This window comes from Sceloporus occidentalis, unplaced genomic scaffold (genome assembly GCF_023333645.1).
Source record: "Sceloporus occidentalis isolate IW3139 unplaced genomic scaffold, rSceOcc1.0.p SCAF_5, whole genome shotgun sequence".
Lineage (NCBI taxonomy): Eukaryota > Metazoa > Chordata > Lepidosauria > Squamata > Phrynosomatidae > Sceloporus > Sceloporus occidentalis.
Genome location: NW_028316985.1, coordinates 24,190,812 through 24,210,916, shown reverse-complemented (window position 1 = coordinate 24,210,916; position 20,105 = coordinate 24,190,812). Strand labels below are relative to the sequence as shown.

At 43.9% G+C, this 20,105-nt stretch overlaps 1 protein-coding gene across 1 annotated transcript in view; it reads left to right on the top strand.

Moving 5' to 3' along the window:
- Positions 1-13,593: 13,593 nt before the first annotated feature.
- AGK (acylglycerol kinase) overlaps positions 13,594-20,105 on the top strand; it is a 79,096-nt gene continuing 72,584 nt past the window's right edge. The window contains exons 1-2 of the mRNA XM_089527883.1: positions 13,594-13,825; positions 16,867-17,015. Of these exons, the coding sequence (XP_089384009.1) occupies positions 16,906-17,015 (110 nt within the window). The 5' untranslated portion in view covers positions 13,594-13,825; positions 16,867-16,905. The remainder of the gene's footprint in view (positions 13,826-16,866; positions 17,016-20,105) is intronic.

The window sequence follows — 20,105 nt, the reverse complement described above, 5'->3', positions numbered from 1 at the left end:
ACTGAAGTTAAAGTGGAGGAAAATGCCACCTTTTTACTTTCAGAATTTCCTGAAAGTAAAAAGCTGCTGTTTTCCTCCAGTTTAACTTTGGTTTAACTTTGCATTATTTCATGTTAACAGCAACCTTGTGTGTTCGAGCATTTTCGGGTTTCCTCTAATTTAACTCTTGTTTAATTCCTTCTGATTTTCAACGCAGTTCTTTGGTTGTTATTTTATTTAAGATTAGGGATACCTTCAGGGAAAACAAAATGGAGCTGGAGGCTGCATGTAGTCCATGGGCTGTGCTTTGCCCACCTCCTGTCCGAAATATCAGACAACATTTCACAGAAGAAAATTGGAACACATGTGGCTAAACAACATTAAAGTGTTGTCAAGATGGCAGAAGCTATGAATGAGGCAGAAGATGCAAGTTAGGAGAGGCAGCAGCAGTTTGCATTTGCCCAAGTCTCTTGGGAAGGGCAAACTTTGAACTCGATTTGCAGCAATTGAAGTAAGCTGAGAACAAAGGGGGCAAGTGGGAGGAGGAGAGAGAAACTAGGATGTTTTAAGAACAGCGGAAAAGGTGGGATGATAGTGGATTAATTCAGTTTGTCCTTGCCAAATCAGGACAGTTGAAGATTATCATCTTATGTGTTTTTTTTCCTTATAAAGTCTCATGTCTGTGCAGGAAAAGTCTAGCATGCTAACTAGTTCACTGTGCTTTTCTAAGGCGGGTTATAGACTGCCGCTTTGAGGCGGTCTGCCGCCGCCGCCGTTTGCTCCGTAAGGGAGCCGTCGCAGCCAAACTGCGCGGCTCCGTTACGGAGCAAAAAAGAAGCTCCAAAATGGAGCTTCTTCTTGCGGCGCCCTAATGACGTCGCGAGGCACCAGGGGCGCATTTGCGATGTCATTAGCGCCGCGACACGTTCGGACGCACAGCGTCCGATACGTAACGATGGCGGTGCCCGTATGAACAGGGCGCCGCCATCTTGTACGTATTCTATACGTACTAGGGTTAGGGGTGTGTGGAAGCACCGCCCCTTCCTAACCCTAGTACGTATAGAATACGTACTAAATGGCGGTCTGTAACCCGCCTCACTCACTACCACACCATTCAGTGGGTGCACACTATTTGGGACTAGCAACTGGATTTACATACCCTCCAACATTTCAGAGATGAAAACCAGGACACATGGCCTAGCTAGCAACATCAATGTGGTCAAAATGGCAAAAGCTATGAATGAGAAAAAAAAACATACAAGATAGAGGAGATATCAGCAGATTGCCTTTGCCTGATTCTATTGGGAAAGACAAGATTATGTCACCTCCTCTCATTTCCTCTTTGCTGAGTTAATGGAGTGCACATTACTTTTCCACTTAGAACTGTTTGTAGCAACTGAAGTAATCTGAGGACCAAGGGGGAAAGACAGAAAAACTGGGATATTTTTTAAAGTATATGGAAAAGTGGGGTGACAGAGGAGATTGCCTCTGCCAAACTGGGATAGCTGAAAGGTATGGTTTAAGACCAGGTGTGTGAAACCCTGCATCTGACAGTTTATCGCAGTGTTGCCAACAAGCCTCAAAGATATATCCCCAGAATGTTTTACCAAAATCCAAAACCATTGGAATTCCCCAGTATTTACTAGAATATTCAGTTAGAATCCCCGGAAAGAAATTAATTAAATCCCCCAGATTCTGGGGAATTCCCCAGAAACGCTGCCAAAGAGCATTTACTTCCTGATTGAAGAAGGGGAGGGAAACCTTTTAGAGGCCTGAAGTTTAAGCCTGTCTTCTGGTGAAGGAAGGGAGATAGAGGCGGGTTACAAACCACCAGAAAGTACGTGCAGAGCGCGTACTAGGGTTAGGAAGGGGCGGTGCTTCCTCACCCCCTAACCCTAGTACGCGCTCCGCGCGCACAAAATGGCAGCGGCCATTCCACATGGCCACCGCCATTTTGACATCTTGGACGCTTAGCGTCCAGATGTGTCGCGGCAGAAGTGACGCTGTGAAAGCGTGCCTTGCGCTTTGCGGTGCCACTTCCGGGGCCCAGGAAGGAGCGTGATTTCCGCGCTCCTTCCTTGGAGCGTCCGGGAGCCCCGCGGTGTGGCAGCTGCGGCTCCCAGACGCTGCAAGTGGCGGCAGCGGGAGACCGCCGCCACCCAGCGGTTTGTAACCCGCCACAGACTCCTCACAGCAGAAGTTCCTTTCTTCAATGGTGCAGAAAGATGCAAGGGAGAGACTGGTGGTAGCAATTCTGAGCAAATACTGTGCACTCTTGGAATCTCAGGACTTGGGGTGGAAAAGGATTTTAAAGCCTGCCATTCTTATCACAGTAGGACCCAAGGATCATTATCCATGTGCACACATACCAACATGCCAGTAGATCTGTAGATGTTGAAAAACCCAGCTGATTGAAGTTTAGGACCCAGCGGGGGCATGTCAGGGTGTGCAGCCGAAGTGGCTGGGAAATTTTGGGAGCTGTAATCCAAAAAATAACTTTTCCAAATCCAATACCACTACTTGGATTGTACTTGAACAAAAGTTGATGTATCCACAAATATGTGTTTATATTAAACTTCCTAAATTTATTTTGCTTGCAAACTAGCCAGAGCTCCCCACTCCAGATAAGGCGAATAGAAGAGAAGGAGCTGTCTCTGTGGAAGCTGAATGTAAACGTTACTTAATCCACTTCCAGAAGAAGGCAGGAGGAGTAGGATAATTTTTGGCAGCACATTCTCAGCCTTTTGAGTATCAGAACAATTTTTTTAAACTGGTTTGCTCCCACTGATGTAAGCCCTCTGTGGCATATACAGAAAAAATTATTTTCAGCCACTTGCAAAGTAGATTCTTTGAAAAACAGTGAATGTGCAGGGTCACTTCCTTTGGCCTTTCAATAAGACTGCAGCACAGAATCCAGAGAGGGATCTTTTATTAACTCTCTTTTTCTTGGGTATACCATGCTCTTTTGCTAATAACATCCATTGAATGTCTAAAACAAAACAACAGTAGAAGTAGGAAAGAGGTTTTTGGTATATGTAGAAAGTACAGCAGGTGGGCTATGCCTTTAGGGTGACCAGATGTCCAGGATTAAAAAGAATGAAATTAAGAAACAGGACAAGTACTTTTGCCAGGAGGGATTCCAGTAGGAATGTTACATGAAGTCATCAGCCTGGATGGATAATAAGGCAATAAAGAAGCATGCTGCAGCTGTTCAAACTGGTACAATGCACTTGCAGAAACACCTGGCGGTCTTTGCTGATGTGAATTTTTTTAGTTTTTTTAAAATTAAAAGTAACAAATATATCTAAAACTATCATTTCCCAAGTTTAAACAGAGAAGCTGACTATCACAGCAAATACATATACAGGTATATCTCAGTCGAAACCAGTTTGTGTAATGGTCTGAGCATTGGACTATGACCCTGGAGACCAAATTTCCACTCCACCATAGAAACCCAATAGTTGACTGGGCAAGTCTCAGAAGAAGGAAAAGGCAAATCTTCTCTGAACAAATCTGGCCAAGAAAACCCTGTGATAGACCTGCCATAAGTCAAAAATTACCTGAAGGCACACAACAACAACATTTCAGTTAACAAAGTACAGTCAGCCCTCCTTACCCACAAATTTTGTTATCCACGGATTCAAGAATCCACAGCTTCAAAATATTTAATACATATATATGAATTTCAATAGGCAAACCTTGATTTTGTCATTTTATATAAAGATACCATTTTACTCTGCCATTGTATATAATGTGACTTGAGCATCCACGGATTTTGGTATTCACAGGGGTCCTGGAACCAACCCCCCAGTGGATACCAAGGGCCCACTGTAGATATGTTTGTTGGCATCACGTATTAAAAGAAAATCTGGTAACAGAGGAAATATTATAGAAAGAAGAAAGGTTGATTATTACACCCGCAAAAACAAACAAACAAAAAAACAACAACAGTACAAGACGTTTCAGCAAGCTTTTTATTTAAATCTAACAATATAAATATGTAGAATGAAAACCATCACATCAGGAGGGCTTTGCCTAAGTAAACAAAAATAATTTGAACATTCTACATGCCACTTCAAATCTTTTTCCTGAGTGCATCCCAAGATGACTATCTATCTATCTATCTATCTATCTATCTATCTATTTATTTATTTTTATTTGATTTTATTTTTATCCTACCTTTCTCCCAAAATGGGACCCAAGGCAGCTAACAGCACATATAAAACACATTAAAACAACAATTAAAATTGTAGAATTAAAATAAAAACATAAAAAAATTACAAATATAAAATTTAAAACATACAAAGTTAAAAATAGTAATTTAAAACCAACCCCCTCATCCCCCAATAAAACCAAGCCTGCTAGATATTAAAAGGCCTGTTTAAATAAAAAGGTCTTCACTTGCCAGCGAAAGGCCAGCAGTGAGAGGGCCAACCTAGCCTCCCATGGAAGGGAGTTCCACAGGGTGGGAGCAGCCACTGAGAAGGCTCTCTTTCATGTCCTCACCAGGCGAACCTGGGATGGTGGTGGGACCAAGAGAAAGCCTTCTCCTGAGGATTTTAGGGCTCTAGGTGGTTCATATGCGGAGATATGGTCTCTCAAATAGTCTGGAGCTAAGCCATGTAGCTCTTTTTCTTTCACTATCCTCTGCTTTTCCTATGATAACCATTTTAATTGCTAGAAGTGCAGGTCTATCTCTGTTTAATACACAGAGAGTAGCTGGTGAGACAGGCTTATTTGATAACCCCTTTGTTTTTCTGTTCACTCGTGCTTAGTACGGGATTCTGGAGGCAGTTTCTGTTTACCTTGCTTGTTACAGGCAGGCACACACAGCTACAGTAAGATCAGCTAGAATAGAATCTCACTTTTTCCAGGCTCAAGGTTTGTTTATTATATTGTTTACCACAGACAACCTGATGCAGAAGGTCTGTGTTTCTCCACCCCTTCTTCACCATCCTCCCAATGCTGATGCTGCCAAAAAGCCTTCCAGCTAAGCAGAGGATGAGGGAGAGGCTTGTCAGGTATAAAATGCCTTTTAAAAAAGATGTCACTTTGCAGAGTGTTTGTTAATTGAGGCATGCCTGCATAATTTCATCAAACCAAGGAGATCAGCTAAGTGCTCGAACAGAAGAGCTTTAAGGCAACACTCTCTGCGGTGGGAACACCACACAGTGCGCACACAAGGCAACAATTGAAGGTGTCTCAAATACCCATCTCGGGCCAGAATCTTAGCACTGCATTAAGCACACGTCTTCAAATAAGCCAGTGGTGCTGTGAAAGCCTCAAGGGCTAGCATGGTTCAAAACCCATGCTGACAATTCATCCTCAGAAGACATCTTTCAATCCGACCATGTGAATGCTGTTCCTGATCAGGCAGCTGCAGTGGTGGACAAAAAGGAACTAGCAGGTTTCAGTGGCAAGACCCTTATATAAGGCTGCCAGATGTTGGTAGGGCTACCACCAAAACTCTTTAGAACACTATAGAACGATCCAAAAGAGGCACTGTGCAGGAGCCGGATAACCAGGGGTTATTCAAATGGTGAAAATAATTCCAGGTGAATCCAGGTTCAATCTCTGTTGTTCACATGCATGCCAAATTCACTTGAGTAAGTTGTATGGGGCTACCAAAAAAAATCACTTCATCCAGAATATTTGATACTGTTTTTTCCCCTGAGTTTTTAAAAAAGATCTGCATCGTCGGTAGTGTGAATAACCAATGTGAATCGACCCAAATAGACCCGGAATAAAAATCTGCATGCCTTGAATGTATTCCAAATGTATTCGCACCATTGACTCCACCTTTATTCAAATGCTTGCATGTGTGAGCAATGAAACTTGCAGAGATGTGCATCAATGCAGTTCCATAGTGTGAATAACAAACCCTGAATGTGCAAGATGATTTGCATCATCGTGCTAAAAAAAAAAAAAAGATGTCTGAACGACCCCACAGAGACCACAAAGAACATATGATTTCCTTGCTACAACAACTCCACTGGCTATCAATCCATTTCTTGCACAATTCAAAGTTATAAAGCCCTATATGGCTTGGTTCCACAATATCTGGCAATACCTAGCTCTTGTATGAGCCTGCACTAGTTTTAATGTTTTCACAGGAAGGCTTACCCTTGGTCACACCACTATAACAGGGACATTTGGTGACAACATAGATGATGACCTTCTCAGTGGCAGCTCCCCAAATGCAGAACTCTCTACTACAGGAGGCTGGGCCAGATCCCTCTCTGCTCTTCCCCACACCCAGCAAAAACTTTTTCATTTAAATTGGCTTTTGATGATTAACTGGTTTGTGAGGGGGTTGTTTGCAGAAGGGTCTTTGAATGGGATGTGTATTCCTTAATTCTCATAAATATATTTTAAATGGTTTTATATTAGCTTTTATAAAAAACAAGATAATTTTTATTAGTATGTAGAGAGATCTTGTAGCACTTTTGAAACTCCTGAAATAAAGAATTTGGCAGCATGAACTTTTGTAGAGTTCAGTCTACTTACTCAGACTATATGCATCTGAGGAAGTAGACTTTAGTGTACAAAAGTTTGTGCTTCTTTATTTCAGTTAGTTTCAAAGGTGCTACAAGATCTCTCTACATACTGATTTTACAGACTAACACGGCTATATCTTTGAATAATTTTTAGTGTTCTCACTGTGTTTTTGCTGCACATGGTTTGTGAGCTACCTTGGGTTGCCTTTTGGGAGACAAGCAGGATATGAAATACAAATTAAAGTAAAATAAAATTGAAGCTCTGGTATATTTACTTGTTTTGCAGCACCTTTCTGCTGCCATCTCTCAAATGCTGGTTGCAGTCTTATGTGCTAACACCAACATGTCATGACTGGCATAAATTCAGCATATTTCATGGCATCTCCACAGCGAATGTGAATTTCAGTCTGCTAGAAATGAAGCATGCTTACTATACAGGACTGAAGCATTTGAGCTTGTTTAACCACCATGTGTGGGTTGTGTGCCTTAAAGTCCTTTCCAGTTTATGGTGACCCTAAAGTCAGCATATTTTCTTGGCAAGTTTTATCAGAAGGGGTTTCCTATTGCCATCCTCTGACACGGAGAGAGTGTGACATGCCCACAGTCACCCAGTGGATTTGCATGGCTGAGCAGGGATTCGATGCCTGATCTCCAGTGTCATAGTCCAATGCTCAAACCACCACACCACACTGGCTTTTCTCAAAGGAATGCTTGGAACTGTAGTTCAGTGTGGTCAAGGAACTGAGAGTAGGCTGAAGACTTTCTTTAGGGCACAATGGCATGGCATCTTCTGAGTAAATATTGGATAGATTTAAATTCCTGTGAAACTTAATGGATATCATTGTGGACTCTGAAAAGACAGAGAGTCATATAACCCAACTGATACATGAAGTTCATTGTGTGCTCTTTGGCCAGTTCCTCATTTAAAGTCTAATTTATTTCACAAGATGATAAGGAGATGGAAACACTGTGTTACAGTAGTCCAGCACCTATTTTCAGGATCAGTTCCAGAGAATAGCAGTAATGGGTTGAATGAGGGTAATAAACTAAAGATGAATCCTGACTAAAATAGAAACTTTATGGATTGATGGTTCCTGGATCTGTTAATTGATTGGAGGTGTACTGAAGGAACAAGTTCATAGCTTAAATGTGAAGTCAAAGGCTTTCATGGCCGGCATCCATAGTTTTGTGGGTTTTGGGGGCTATGTGGCCATGTTCTAGAACAGTTTATTCCTGACATTTCGCCAGCATCTGTGGCTGGCATCTGTGGCAGATGCTGGTGAAATGTCAGGAATAAACTCTTCTAGAACATGGCCACATAGCCAGAAAACCCCACAAAAAAATCATAACCTGGAGTTTGTGATAGTAATAGCATGTACATTTCTATCAGTGAACTCAGCACTGTCTATGTGGTTTACAATCTGTATGCTAATTGCCCAAAACAAAATGGGTATTTCTTTATTGACCTGCGAAAGGATGGAAGGCTTAGCGGACCTTGGAGCCCTGCAGAATCGAACTCACAACCTTGGGGCTGCAGTACTGGCATTTAACAACTGCATCACTAGGGCTCCCTGGTTCCTTCTGGATCATTTTTTTTCCACTGGAAGGCTAGGGCTCAAGAGTGTTTGCAGCATCAACTATCCTGACAGCTGTGGCCCTATCTTGCTAGGAATAACCTGGGCTGCATCTGCACTGCAGAAATAATCCAGTTTGACACCATTTTAACTGCCATGGCTCCATGCTATCAGATTCTGGGACTTGTAGTTTTTTGCAGCATTTAGCCTTCTTTGTAAGAGCACTCTGGTGCTACAACAAACTACAGTTTCCAGAATGCCATAGCATGGAGCCATGGCAGTTAAAGCGGTGTCAAGCTGGATTATTTCTGCAGTAAGGATGCAACCCTTCATGTGTTGCTAATTTCCCCATTAGGTTACTGCAAGTCACTGTACATTGGCTTGCCGTTGAACACAACTTTGAAGCTGCAGGTAGTGCAAAACATTATTGCTAAAGTGCTGACCAGGAACGTTTTAAGAGAAGCAACCTGGTTTTTAAAGAAGTGTACTGGTCCCCAATAGGCTTCCAGTCTGTATTCAAGATGCTCATGGTGATATTTAAAGTCCTTGTGGATGAAAAGAATCCCTCTCCTCTTACATCTCTGCTTGTGGTCTGCTAAACTCCTTTATGTCCAAGGAGTGGAAGTGATACTGAGGATGTCTTTTCTGCTGCGATGGCTCTGCTGAAAGTGTGGTGATGGCTTCCTTCCAGTGCCAGATTATAACTTTACTTTTTAAATTATTTATTCTTATTTTAAAACATTTGTTGCAAGCTCTCATGAATGTCTTTTTTTTAAAAAAAAGGAAAGATGGAGCATAGATTCATAGAAGTATTATCACACAAGTATTATTAACAATGAATAGCCTTAGCTTCAATAGTCACATTGTAATGCAAATATTGGTATTGATATTAAATATTAACATTCGTATAGTGTTAATAATTTATTAATACAAAATAATAACTAATAAGGATATTATTTCTTGGAGTATTTGTTTCAAGTCTTTGTAGTTTTCTGCTAGTAGTATGATGTCGTATGCATATTTTAGTGGCATACAGAGGTAGTTATCGTATATTTAAAGTTCTCGCTGTTTGTTGTTATGTGTCAGTAATATTTGTCACTGGTTGCCCTTACTATATGTGTCTTAAGGCAGGGACATAAATCACCTACTAAAGAAAAACAACAACACATAAACAAGTAACAGCAATAGCACAGAGATTGATGGTAATAAGCTTCCAGCAGCCCCAGCTGCCATGGCTAGCATAGAGGTAACTCCTCTATCACTAATTGTTGTGCAGAAGAACAAATCACAGCAGGTGTTGTTTGCTACCTGGTGAAATCCTCTCTTTTACAAACTATTAAAGGTATAGGAGCTGTCTCCAGTTTGGCAACCTTAGCACCAAGAAGCCAGTAGTGGTGTGAGTGTTGGACTATGACTCTGGAGACCAGGGTTCAAATCCCTGCTTGGCCCTAGAAACCCACTGGTACATCTTGGGCAAGTCACACACTCCCAGTCACAGAAAACCCCATGATAGGGTCACCATAAGTTGGAAACAGCTTGAAGGTACATAACAACAAAAATACTTAGTGCTATTCTTGTTAAAAAAACAAAAAACCTCTGCCAAATAAAACATTGGGCTGAAAAGAACTAACAAGAAATCCTGGAAAAATCATCTTCAGAGAATGCTGGCATGGAAGTGAGTGGGTATGTGTATGTATGTATGTATACACACACACACACACACACATTGAAATTCTGGACCATGCCAACAATATCAGGTCAGAATGCATAGGGAAGCCATTGAAATCCACAAATACCTAGACCACTTCAACAGGAAAGAAGAAACCCTTAAAATAAACAAAGTTTGGCTACCAGTCCTGAAAAGCACCAAAATCAAGACCCAGCAAATGCAAAAGAAAACCACCAAGGGTGAGGGGGTTTCCCAGCAGACAACAGATCACTAATTAAATAGACACCTTGCGGCCTTGCCATTCAACAACAGAGCAACACACAGATTAACATGTAAATTGCTTCCTCTCAACCAACAGTGTATATACCGCACTCTCTTCCATGCCAGCATTCTCTGAAGATGGCAGCCACAGCTGCTGGCGAAACGTCAGGAATAAACTCTTCCAGAACACAGCCACATAGCCCAAAAAACCCCACAAAAAACTATAGACAAGAAGATTGTTTAGCCTGGGGAAGAGAAGGTTAAGAGCTGATATGATAGCCCTATTTAAGTATCTGAAGGGGTGTCATATTGAGGATAGAGAAAGCTTGTTTTCTGCTGCTCCAGAGAATGGGACAAGGAGCAATGGATTCACACTACAGGAAAAGAGATTCCACCTCAACATTAGGAAGAACTTCCTGACACTAAGAGGTATTTGATAGTGCAAAACACTGCTTGAGAGTGTGGTGGAGTCTCCTTCTTTGGAGGTTTTGAAACAGAGGCTGGACGGTCATTTGGGTGTGGTTTGACTGTGGGGCTTTCTACATTGCCATTTGGGACGTCCTCCGGACGTCCCATTTTAAAAAAGGGGCGTCTCTTTTAGACGCCCCATGGCCTAGTACGGACTCCGTCCGTACAAGATGGCGGCGCCCCTTCTACATGGGCGCCGCCATCTTTACGTATCGGACGCACAGCGTCCAGACGCGTCGCGCCGCTGCTGACGTAGCGAGCGCGCCCCTGGCGCCTCGCTACGTCGCAAACGCGACGCAAAAAGAAGCTCCATTTTGGAGCTTCTTTTTTCGGTCCGCGCGGGAGTCGGGCCGTCTGAAGGCTCCGGCTCCCCCGCGGACCTTCTGGCGGCGGCGGCAGACCGCCGCAAAGCGGCGGTCTGTACCCCGCCTGTGTGTTCCTGCATGGCAGGGGGTTGGACTGGATGGCTCTTGTGGTCTCTTAAGAGAGAAAGTGGGGGCTATCCAGAGCAAGTAAAGGAGCAAAGCAGTGCAACACATGAACCTTCTTGTTGGGTGAGTCTCTGAAGCATTGGCACTGGGATGGAAGAAGGGGGTGGGATTCTTTGGCCATCTGTGATTGTGATTTCCTGCATGGCAGGCGGTAGGGCTGGGTTGCCTTTGTGGTTTCTTCCAACTTTAGGTTTCATAGAATCACAGAGTTGGAAGAGACCACAGGGGCATCCACTCCAACCTCCTGCCATGCAAGACTATGCAGACTGTATCCACATTACCGCATTACTCTCTTACAGTGCTGCTATCCCACTTTTCCAGCTCTGGCTGCATTAGTTCAGTGAGGTCTAAGAGCTCTCTGGCTGAGAATTCTAAATGCCCCTTGCTTCCCTAAACTTCAAACCCCAGAATGCAGCCAGAGCAGTTAAGTGGAATGGCAGCACTATAAGAGCGCAGTGCGGTAATGTGGTATGATTCTAAGATCTGGAACTGCCTTCCCAGGGAGGCCAGAATGGCTTCCTCCTTGTTGGTCCTCCACCAGCAGGCTAAGATTGAATGTTTGTAGATAGGGTTGCCACAACCCGGTTGCAACCGGGTTTTTCCTGGTTTTGGCTGCACCTGCCCGGTCACGGCACGGGTGCAGCCAAAAACCGGGAAAAGCCCGGTTGCAGCGGGGTTGCTGGGCAACCCTGGGGCCTCGCTGCCCTCCTCCTCCTCCTCCCCCACGCATGGCCGCGCGGAGGAAAAGGAGGGCAGCAAGGCCTGAGGCGGAGGAGGCTGCAGGGAGGCGGCGCCTCTTGGGCGCAGCCGCGACAACCTCCCCGCCTCCCTGCAGCCTCCTCCCTCCTTCCTGGCCTCCGCTGGGGCCAGGAACGAGGCGAGGCCCAGGCGATCGCCGCCGGGCTCCCTGCCTCCTTCCTGGTCCCCGCCGGGGCCAGGAACGAGGCGAGGCCGCGGCGATGGTCTGTGGCTTGCTTGCCTCCTTCCTGGTCCCCGCCGGGGCTAGGAACGAGGCGAGGCCCAGGCGATCGCCGCCGGGCTCCTTGCCTCCTTCCTGGTCCCCACAGGGGCCAGGAACGAGGCGAGGCCCTGGCGATCGCCGCCGGTTCCTCGCCTCCTTCCTGGTCCCTGCGGGGGCCAGGAACGAGGCAAGGCCCCAATCCTGGCCTCCGATCGCGGCGGGGCCCAGGCGGGGAGGGAAAGCCTCCTTAAGTGGAGGCTTTCCCTCGCCGCTTGGCCTCTGCTCCCCGCCGCGATCGCCAGGAAAATGTAGGACAGAATTTTCAAATGTAGGACACATTTTTGTGTGTCCTACATTTCCCCCGGTTTTGAGGTCCGGCACTATGGCAACCCTATTTGTAGAGGACCGGCTTGGGATGTTTGTTTCATTTTAAAACGTGTTGTACAGTTTTATCCTTTTAAAATGTATTTTATTCTTTTAATAACAATCTGTTTTAACATTGTAATAATTTAATTCCTTTTTTTAATGCACCCCTTTTCTACGTTTTTAATTGTACCCTCGTCCCTCCACATTCGCTGGGGTTAGAGGCACAGGATCCCCGCGAATGTGGAAATACCGCAGATAGCAAAAACACTATGCTTTTTTACCTGAGAGAACACCTTGCTAGGAATTTCTAGGTCCTCCAGTGCAACTCTGTGGTCAACATCTGCCAGACATTGACCATAGAATTGTGTTGGAAGAGCTACAGATGCCTACTGGAGTGTTCTCTCTGGAATCTCTGGGTTCTCCCACCTGATTTTCTATAGATATGAATTATTACAAAGAATACTTCAAATGTTCATCTTCTTTCCACTGATTGTTTTAATGGTATTTTATTATGGTTAGGAGAGAGGGAATAATGAGATGTATTTTATAATGTATGATATATTTTATATTGTATTTTATTGCTGTTGTAAGCCGCCTTGATCCTGTGAGAGAGGCGGGATAAAAATAAAATTTTATTATTAAGTCTATGGTCAATATCAGGCATTGACCACAGATTTGCGCTGGAGGAGCTACAGATGCCTAGTGGAGTGTTCTAAGGATCTCTCTAGAAATCTCTAGGTCCTTCGAAACTGACCATAAAATTGCGTTGGAAGAGCTAGAAATGCCTCGCAGATTGTTCTCTCTAGGAATCTCCAGCTCCTTCAGTGCGACATCTGGTTAAAGCTGACCATAGAGTTACGCTGGAGGACCTAGAGAGGACTTATTAATAAAAATCTGTGAATAATCAAATCTGCAAACGTCGGAGCCGCAAAGATGGAGGGATGAGCGTATCGTTCTTTTAATATTGTGAACTGAGTCCCGGTTCTGGGGAAAGAGTGGGATACAGTTATTATTTAATTGTAATGGTTTGCATTTTAATATATTATAATTTATAACTGTTTCAATCCTTACAACTGTTGAATTTTTTAAAAAAAGATTATATATTTGTGCATTTTGATATTTTGTATTGTTTTTAAATTTTACTGTTTTATAATTGTTTGCAGCCTTGAGTCCCCTGTATTGGGAGAAAGGTGGGATATAAGAAAAGGAAAGCATCATCATCGTCATCGTCATCATCATCATCTCCTTTCCTCCCTCTTCCTCTTTGCTGGGTTGCCTTTGCCAGGGAGGAACTAAAGTGAGGAGGGCCCTTGTTTCCTGGGGAAAGATTGGGAGGAGGGAACCAGGAAGCCAGGAGGGAAAGGCTTGAATGAGAGCTTGGCAGCGGCGTGGCAGGAGAAAGAAACCTTGGAGGGCTTCTTCTCCCCCTCCATCTTCCCTTCCTTTGGCCTGGGTTCAGAGGAGGGCTGGGGGAGCAGAAAGGGGCTTAGCTGCTGGACCAGAAGGAGGAAGAGGAGCAGGAGGAGGAGGACATTGCTGCTTAGAGACCCCAATGAAAGGTCTGCCGCTGAAGCTTATTCCCTTTCTGCAGCCAGCCTTTCCTATGGACTCCTGCTTGGTTGTTGTTGCTGTTTCTTTTTGCAAGCCCAACAACAGCCTTGCGAGGTAGTCCAGGCTGAGAGAAAGTCCCTGTCTCAAGGATGTTTATCACACTATACTCTTAAAGGGCTACAATTCAACTTTGACTCCTCTAGCTGCCTCCTGTTGCATTCTGGGATTCTGCCTGAGAATTCTAAATACTCCTCCTTAAAACTGCCAATCCCAGAATGCAACAGGAGGCAGCTAGAGGAGTCAAAGTGGAATTGTAGCACTTTAAGAGTATAGTGTGATAAACATCAAGGTCTTGCTGCGCGCGCGCACACACACACATATATTATGCTATTACAAAACACATGAATGGTGAATAGACATTCTGTTGTTCAATTATACATGTGTTTTTGTAACAGCATGACAAAATGTTTTGTGGTTTGTTTTTTTTTTGGTGGTATCATATTGGTGTTTGGTATTTGTACTTAGTGATCTGTAGTGCAGCAAAACTTGGGTTCCCCCCCCCCCCTTTGGCCTGGGCTAGTTTCAGGAGAAGCCTCCTGTTACATTAGGTGCCCTGTCTTAAGGTTGCCATTGCCATCCTCTGAGGCTGAGAATGTAGTTTGTTATGCTGTTACTAACACACTGCAGAAATAATCCAGTTTGAGACCACTTTAACTGCCCTGGCTCAATGCTAGGGAATTCTAGCATTGAGACTTATTCTAGCCTCCTCTGTGAGATTGCTCTGGTGCCACAGTGAACTACAGTTCCCAGGATTCCCTAGCACCAAGCCAGGGCAGCTAAAGCATTCTCAATCTGGATTGTTTCTGCAGTGTGTTTTGGGTACCTTAGTGTGACCATCTGGAATACAAAAGGTTTCCTCGCCTTAGTTTAAAGCGCTGGTCCCCAAACTTGTGTCCTTTAAGAGATTTTGGACTTTAGCTCCCAGAAGCCTCAGTCACATTTGTCAGTAGTCTGGGATTCTGGGAGCTGAAGTCCAAAAGTGTGACCACTGCTTTAAAGGGATCTCTGCATCCTTCCTTGAGCCACAAAGATCAATGAGGGCTGCACCCACATCGCAAGAATAATCCGGTTTTATACCATTTTAACTGCCGTGGCGCCATACTGTAGAGTTTTGGGAATTGTAGTTTGTTAGGGTGCCAGAGCTCCCTGACAGAGAAGGCGAAATGTCTCACAAAGTTATGTTTCCCAGAATTTCATATCACTGAGCCATGGCAGTTAAAGTGGTATCAAACTGGATTATTTCTGCAATATGGGTGCAGCTCCCATTGAGTTTTGTGGCTGAGGGAGGATGCAGAGTTCCCTTTAAACCAGGTTGAGGAAATATTTTGGCTCTTCATGGCTTTATGTGCATTGCAGAAGTTATCCAGTTCGGCACCACTTTAACTGCCATGGCTCAATGCTGTGGAATTTTGGGAACTGTAATTTGTTGTGGCACCAGACCTTTCTGACAGGGAACACTGAATGTTTTGCAAAACTAAAAATCCCAGCATTCCCTAGCACTGAGCTTTTGGGGTTGAAGTGATGTCAACCTGGATTATTTCTGCAATCTGGATGCAACCCCATGGCGCTTTGTGGCTCAAGAATGATGCAGAGTTCTGAGAAACTTTCAGGGTGAGGAAAACTTGATGCTCCAAATGATTTCGACTTTAGCTCCCAGAAGCCCCTGGCCATGATTTGTAGCCCCAAACACTTTTATTGTTGTGTGCCTTCAGGTTGTTTCTGACTTCAAGTTGTTACTGGCAGAAAAGGCGACCCTATCACAGGATTTTCTTGGCAGGTTTCTTCAGAGGGGGCTTGCCACTGCCATCCTTGGAGGTTGAGAGCGTGTGAATTGCCCAAGTCACTCAATGGGCTTCTGTGGCTAAAGTTCTCCATCTCTGCTTTAAACATTTCTCAGTGTTAGGGAAGGATGCATCTGAGGAAGTAGGCTCAAGTCTACGAAAGCTCATGCTACCAACTTCTGTTTTTCAGTTAGTCTCAAAGGTGCTGCAAGATCCCTTTGGATAGGGAAGGATGTAGTGAACGGTGCTTTGAAAAGAGGAGAGAACTCACTGGTACAATGAGAGGGAGTTCAGAGGCTCACTTTGTATGTGTAAATTGGAAAAACTGGTTTGTGAAATGATGAATATTTTAGCACTTGGAGTCACAGACGGCTACATACCAGCTTTGAGGAGCTGTTTAGGTAAAGCAGACATACGTACTTAATTATTTAATTCAGCCCTCCAAGGGGTGTGTGTGTGCGTGGGGGGATGAGGGAAATTATTTTGTAAATTATTCAGATAAAATTGCCAACTGAGCTGAACTGCCTTTTATTGACTTGTTTGGGATCTCACTTTCTTGGCTGTTAGCTGATGGGCAGGGGGAGTTCATGAAACTATAGTGCATCAGAAGGAAAGGGGATAGTAATGGATGGTCCATTCATGTAGCATTTAAGATGGGCAAAAGGACTTTGCTGTTTTAGACAGGAGGTTTGTTCACTTGCCTTCTTAGGGAAGCAGCTTCCTGCAGGAAGAAAATTAGCATAGCAAGGATTAGGCTGAGTTAGAATTTTCCTACATGTTATACAAGGCTGTGCAAGTGAGTGTGCATGAAAAATTTTCAAATTTTCTTCTTCTGCCAGTAGAATAATTTTGGAATGATTGCAGTGAATTGGTTTTTATGTTCCATCACTTTAAAGTGTGGGTGAATCAGATTTGTGTTTGAATTTAAAGCATGATAGTATGTGCTGGATGTGCAGACCAAATTTTATTGCTCTATGGTAATACTGAACATTGAATAACAAGCAGGAAACGAAGGATATCTAACTTAAACCCAGGAGGCACTTTTCTTGGGCTATAATTTTTCCTACCTTCATTTTACAAACAGAAGAGATGTAGATGTAGTTGGTGAATTAATGTTACAGCCATTTTTTTCTCTCTGTATGAATGTTAATCTTTATTATTTATAGTTTGCTACACAGCTGTTTCTGTCTTCTGTTTCTTGTCATCAGAGCCCTGGTAAGGCAAGAGCTGTGGAATAAAACATAAATATGGCCAAGGTGATCAAATTGTTTCAGACCATCAGAAATCACTGGAAGAAGACTACTGTTGGGGCCTGCCTGTTCACCTGGGGTGGAAACTGGCTCTATGGAAAACATTGGTAATCAATCCTTATTTTCCAGAATATTATTGGAATTGGAAATGGTTTTACTTTTGATTCAGTTAGTCTTGTGTCAGACTGGAACATATAAAACTTTGTTTTGTTGTTGTTAACGGCCTTTAAATCAACCTCAACTTATGGTAACCCTGGAAATGAGACATCTCCAAGCCCCGCTATCCTGTACCTACTCTGCTCTGGTCCTGTAGGCTCAGGTCCGTGGTCTCCCTGACTGAGTTTATTGTCTGGCATATGATCTTCCTCTCTTTCTATTGTCCTCTACCTTCCCCAGCATCACTGTCTTTTCTAATGTCATTCCTTCTCATGATGTGGCTAAAGTAAGACAACCTCAATTTAGTAATCTTGGCTTCCTGGATGAGTTCTGGCTTGATTTCTTCTAGGACCCAGTTGTTTGGTTTTTTGGCCATCCATAGTAACCTCAGCACTCTTAGAATCATAGAATCGTAGAGTTGGAAGAGACCACAAGGGCCATCCAGTCCAGCCCCCTGCCATGCAGGAAATCTCAGTCAAAGCATCCCCGATAGATGGCCAACCAGCCTCTGCTTAAAGACTTCAAGATACCTTGAAGACACCCCATCCTCAACTGCTCTGCTCAGGTCCTGCGGTCCCAGACCCATGTTCTCTTTGATTGAGCCTATGTATCTGGTATGCATCCAGCACCACATCTGAAATGAATTTATTTTCTTCCTATCTGCTTTCTTCACTGTCCAGCTCTTACGTCCATACATGGTGACAGGGAATACAATGGCTTGGACTATTCTAACTGTAGTTTTCAGCTGTATATCTTTACACTTTAGGATTTTGTCTAGTTCTTTCATAGGTGCCCTTCCCATTCCTAATCTTCTTCTGATTTCTTGACTGCAGTCTCTGTTCTGATCAATGTTTGATCAAAAGTATGTGGGAAATCTTTAACTATTTTGATTTCCTTGTTTCTAGGTTGAATTTATATAAATCCCCCATGGTCATTACATGTAAAACTAGTAATATGTAAAACATGTGGATGTTTCCTGACAGTTTTTGCTTTACAATTTCCATGAAAGGCTAAATTTAATTAGAGAAGTGACACAGAGAGAGGTGCGCTGCTAAACTGTTTTTGTCCTCAAGGTTATAAAACATACATGTACATAAGAAATGTACATAAGAAATAAGAACTGGAGATAATTTTGTCTCAAGAATATATTAAATCTCTCTCCTGGTAGAAGCACACCTTCTCCATTAAAATTATAAACCCCTTATAGCTGTAATACAGTACAAACATTAGCTGTTGGGAGACTCTGGTTGCTGCCACACTGCAGAATTAATGCAGTTTGACACTACTTTTACAGTCATGGCTCAATGCTTAGGAATTCTGGGATTTGTAGTTTGTTGTGGCACCAGAGTTCTCCAACACAGGTGTAATCTCCACTACAGTGTGCAATTTGACACTGTTTAACTGCCATGGATCAATGCTATGGAATTAAGGTATTTGTAGTTTGTTGTGGCACTAGAGCTTTGACAGAGAAGGCTAAATTCTCACCAAACTACAAATATTGGCGGGTTACAGACCGCCTGTATTGGGGCCTCAGTGTCTAGAGCGGCAGCCGCTGAGGCCCCGATCCGCCGCTTTTCAGGCTGCGGGGAACCAGTAAAAGGCCCCTTCCTCGCAGCCTGGAAAGGGGTGTCCTTGGGGCTTCAAGCTCCAAGGACACCCCGTGGCGGCGGGGAGGAGGAGAAAGGGGCCGCTTGGCCCCTTTCTCCTTTGGTTCACTGGGCGCAGCCGTGTGAAGGCTGCGCCCAGCGGACCAAACCAGGAAGGAGCTCCAAAACGGAGCTCCTTCCTGCTCCGCGCTAAGGGCGCACTAAGTGCCCTGGCGAGGAGCAAGGACGTCACGTCCGCACCGCCCCGTATAGAGGCGGCGCGGTCGTGACGTCCTCATGGCAGCGGCCGTGTGGAATGGCCGCTGCCATTTTGTGCGCGCAGAGTGCGCACTAGGGTTAGGGGGGTGCGGAAGCACCGCCCCTTTCTAACCCTAGTACGTGCTCCGCGCGTACTTTCCTGCCCGTTTGTAACGGGCCATTAGAATTCCATAACATTGAGCCATGACACTTAAAGTGGTGTCAGACCACATTAATTCTGTAATGTAAATGCAGCCCCTGTATGTTTGAATGTGTGTAAATCTGAAAATTAGTCTGTGAAATCAGGAATATTTTAGCACTTGGACTTGCAGAAGGCTACATGCTGGTTTTGTGGATCTAGAAGAGAAACAAGTTTAGATAAAGCACACACAATTATTTCATTTCACACCTCTGGTGAATGAAGCAAATTATTACATAAATTATTCCTGTAAAATTGCTGGTGTATTTTAGAGTAAATGAAATGGTAGTAACTGTTTTGATAGGTTTTAGGGCACAGTTGTATGATTTTTCTCTTTCAGTTTGGATGTTTAATAGTATAACTCCAACTGCAAATTTTGGTATGTGTCTTGATTTCACAGTGCTTAAATAACTTAGCAATATGCACTTTGACTTGTTTTTCCACTAGTAAGGGTCAAATAGACCGGCATAAAATGCAGGCTTGGGAGTGGTGTGGGGGTGTGGCGTACAAATGGCGAACGCCCCGATGCCATCCCCAAGCTGGTGCCACATGTCCCCACTGACCATACAGCAGGCAGCATCACGGCGTATCTGTGGCACAGCATTTACATGTGCCATGCCACAGAAACGCCAAAAAAGCTGCCGCTGTGACAGAAAGAATGCCTTTTTTCTGCCCCCAAAAGTAGTCACATTTTGCTACTTCTTTTTGGGCCGGAAAAATGCAGGATCGAAGCCGTGGCATGTGGTTGCTGTGGCCCCAATCCAGATCTCAAAGGAGTGGCATAGGGCCTCCCTTTTACGACCATCTGTTTCTGAATGAATACAGGTTTAGGTTTAGTTTTGGTTACTTTGGCTTTTTAGGGACAAAGCAAGCCCTGGCTTTTTGACTGTTGTTTGGTTGAGACATCAACTGTTTACACAGTTAATATAGTCTCGGGGACCAGTAAATATAACTGCATTATTTTAAATTATTCCTAGCTTGAGTGTCAATCTGCTCTG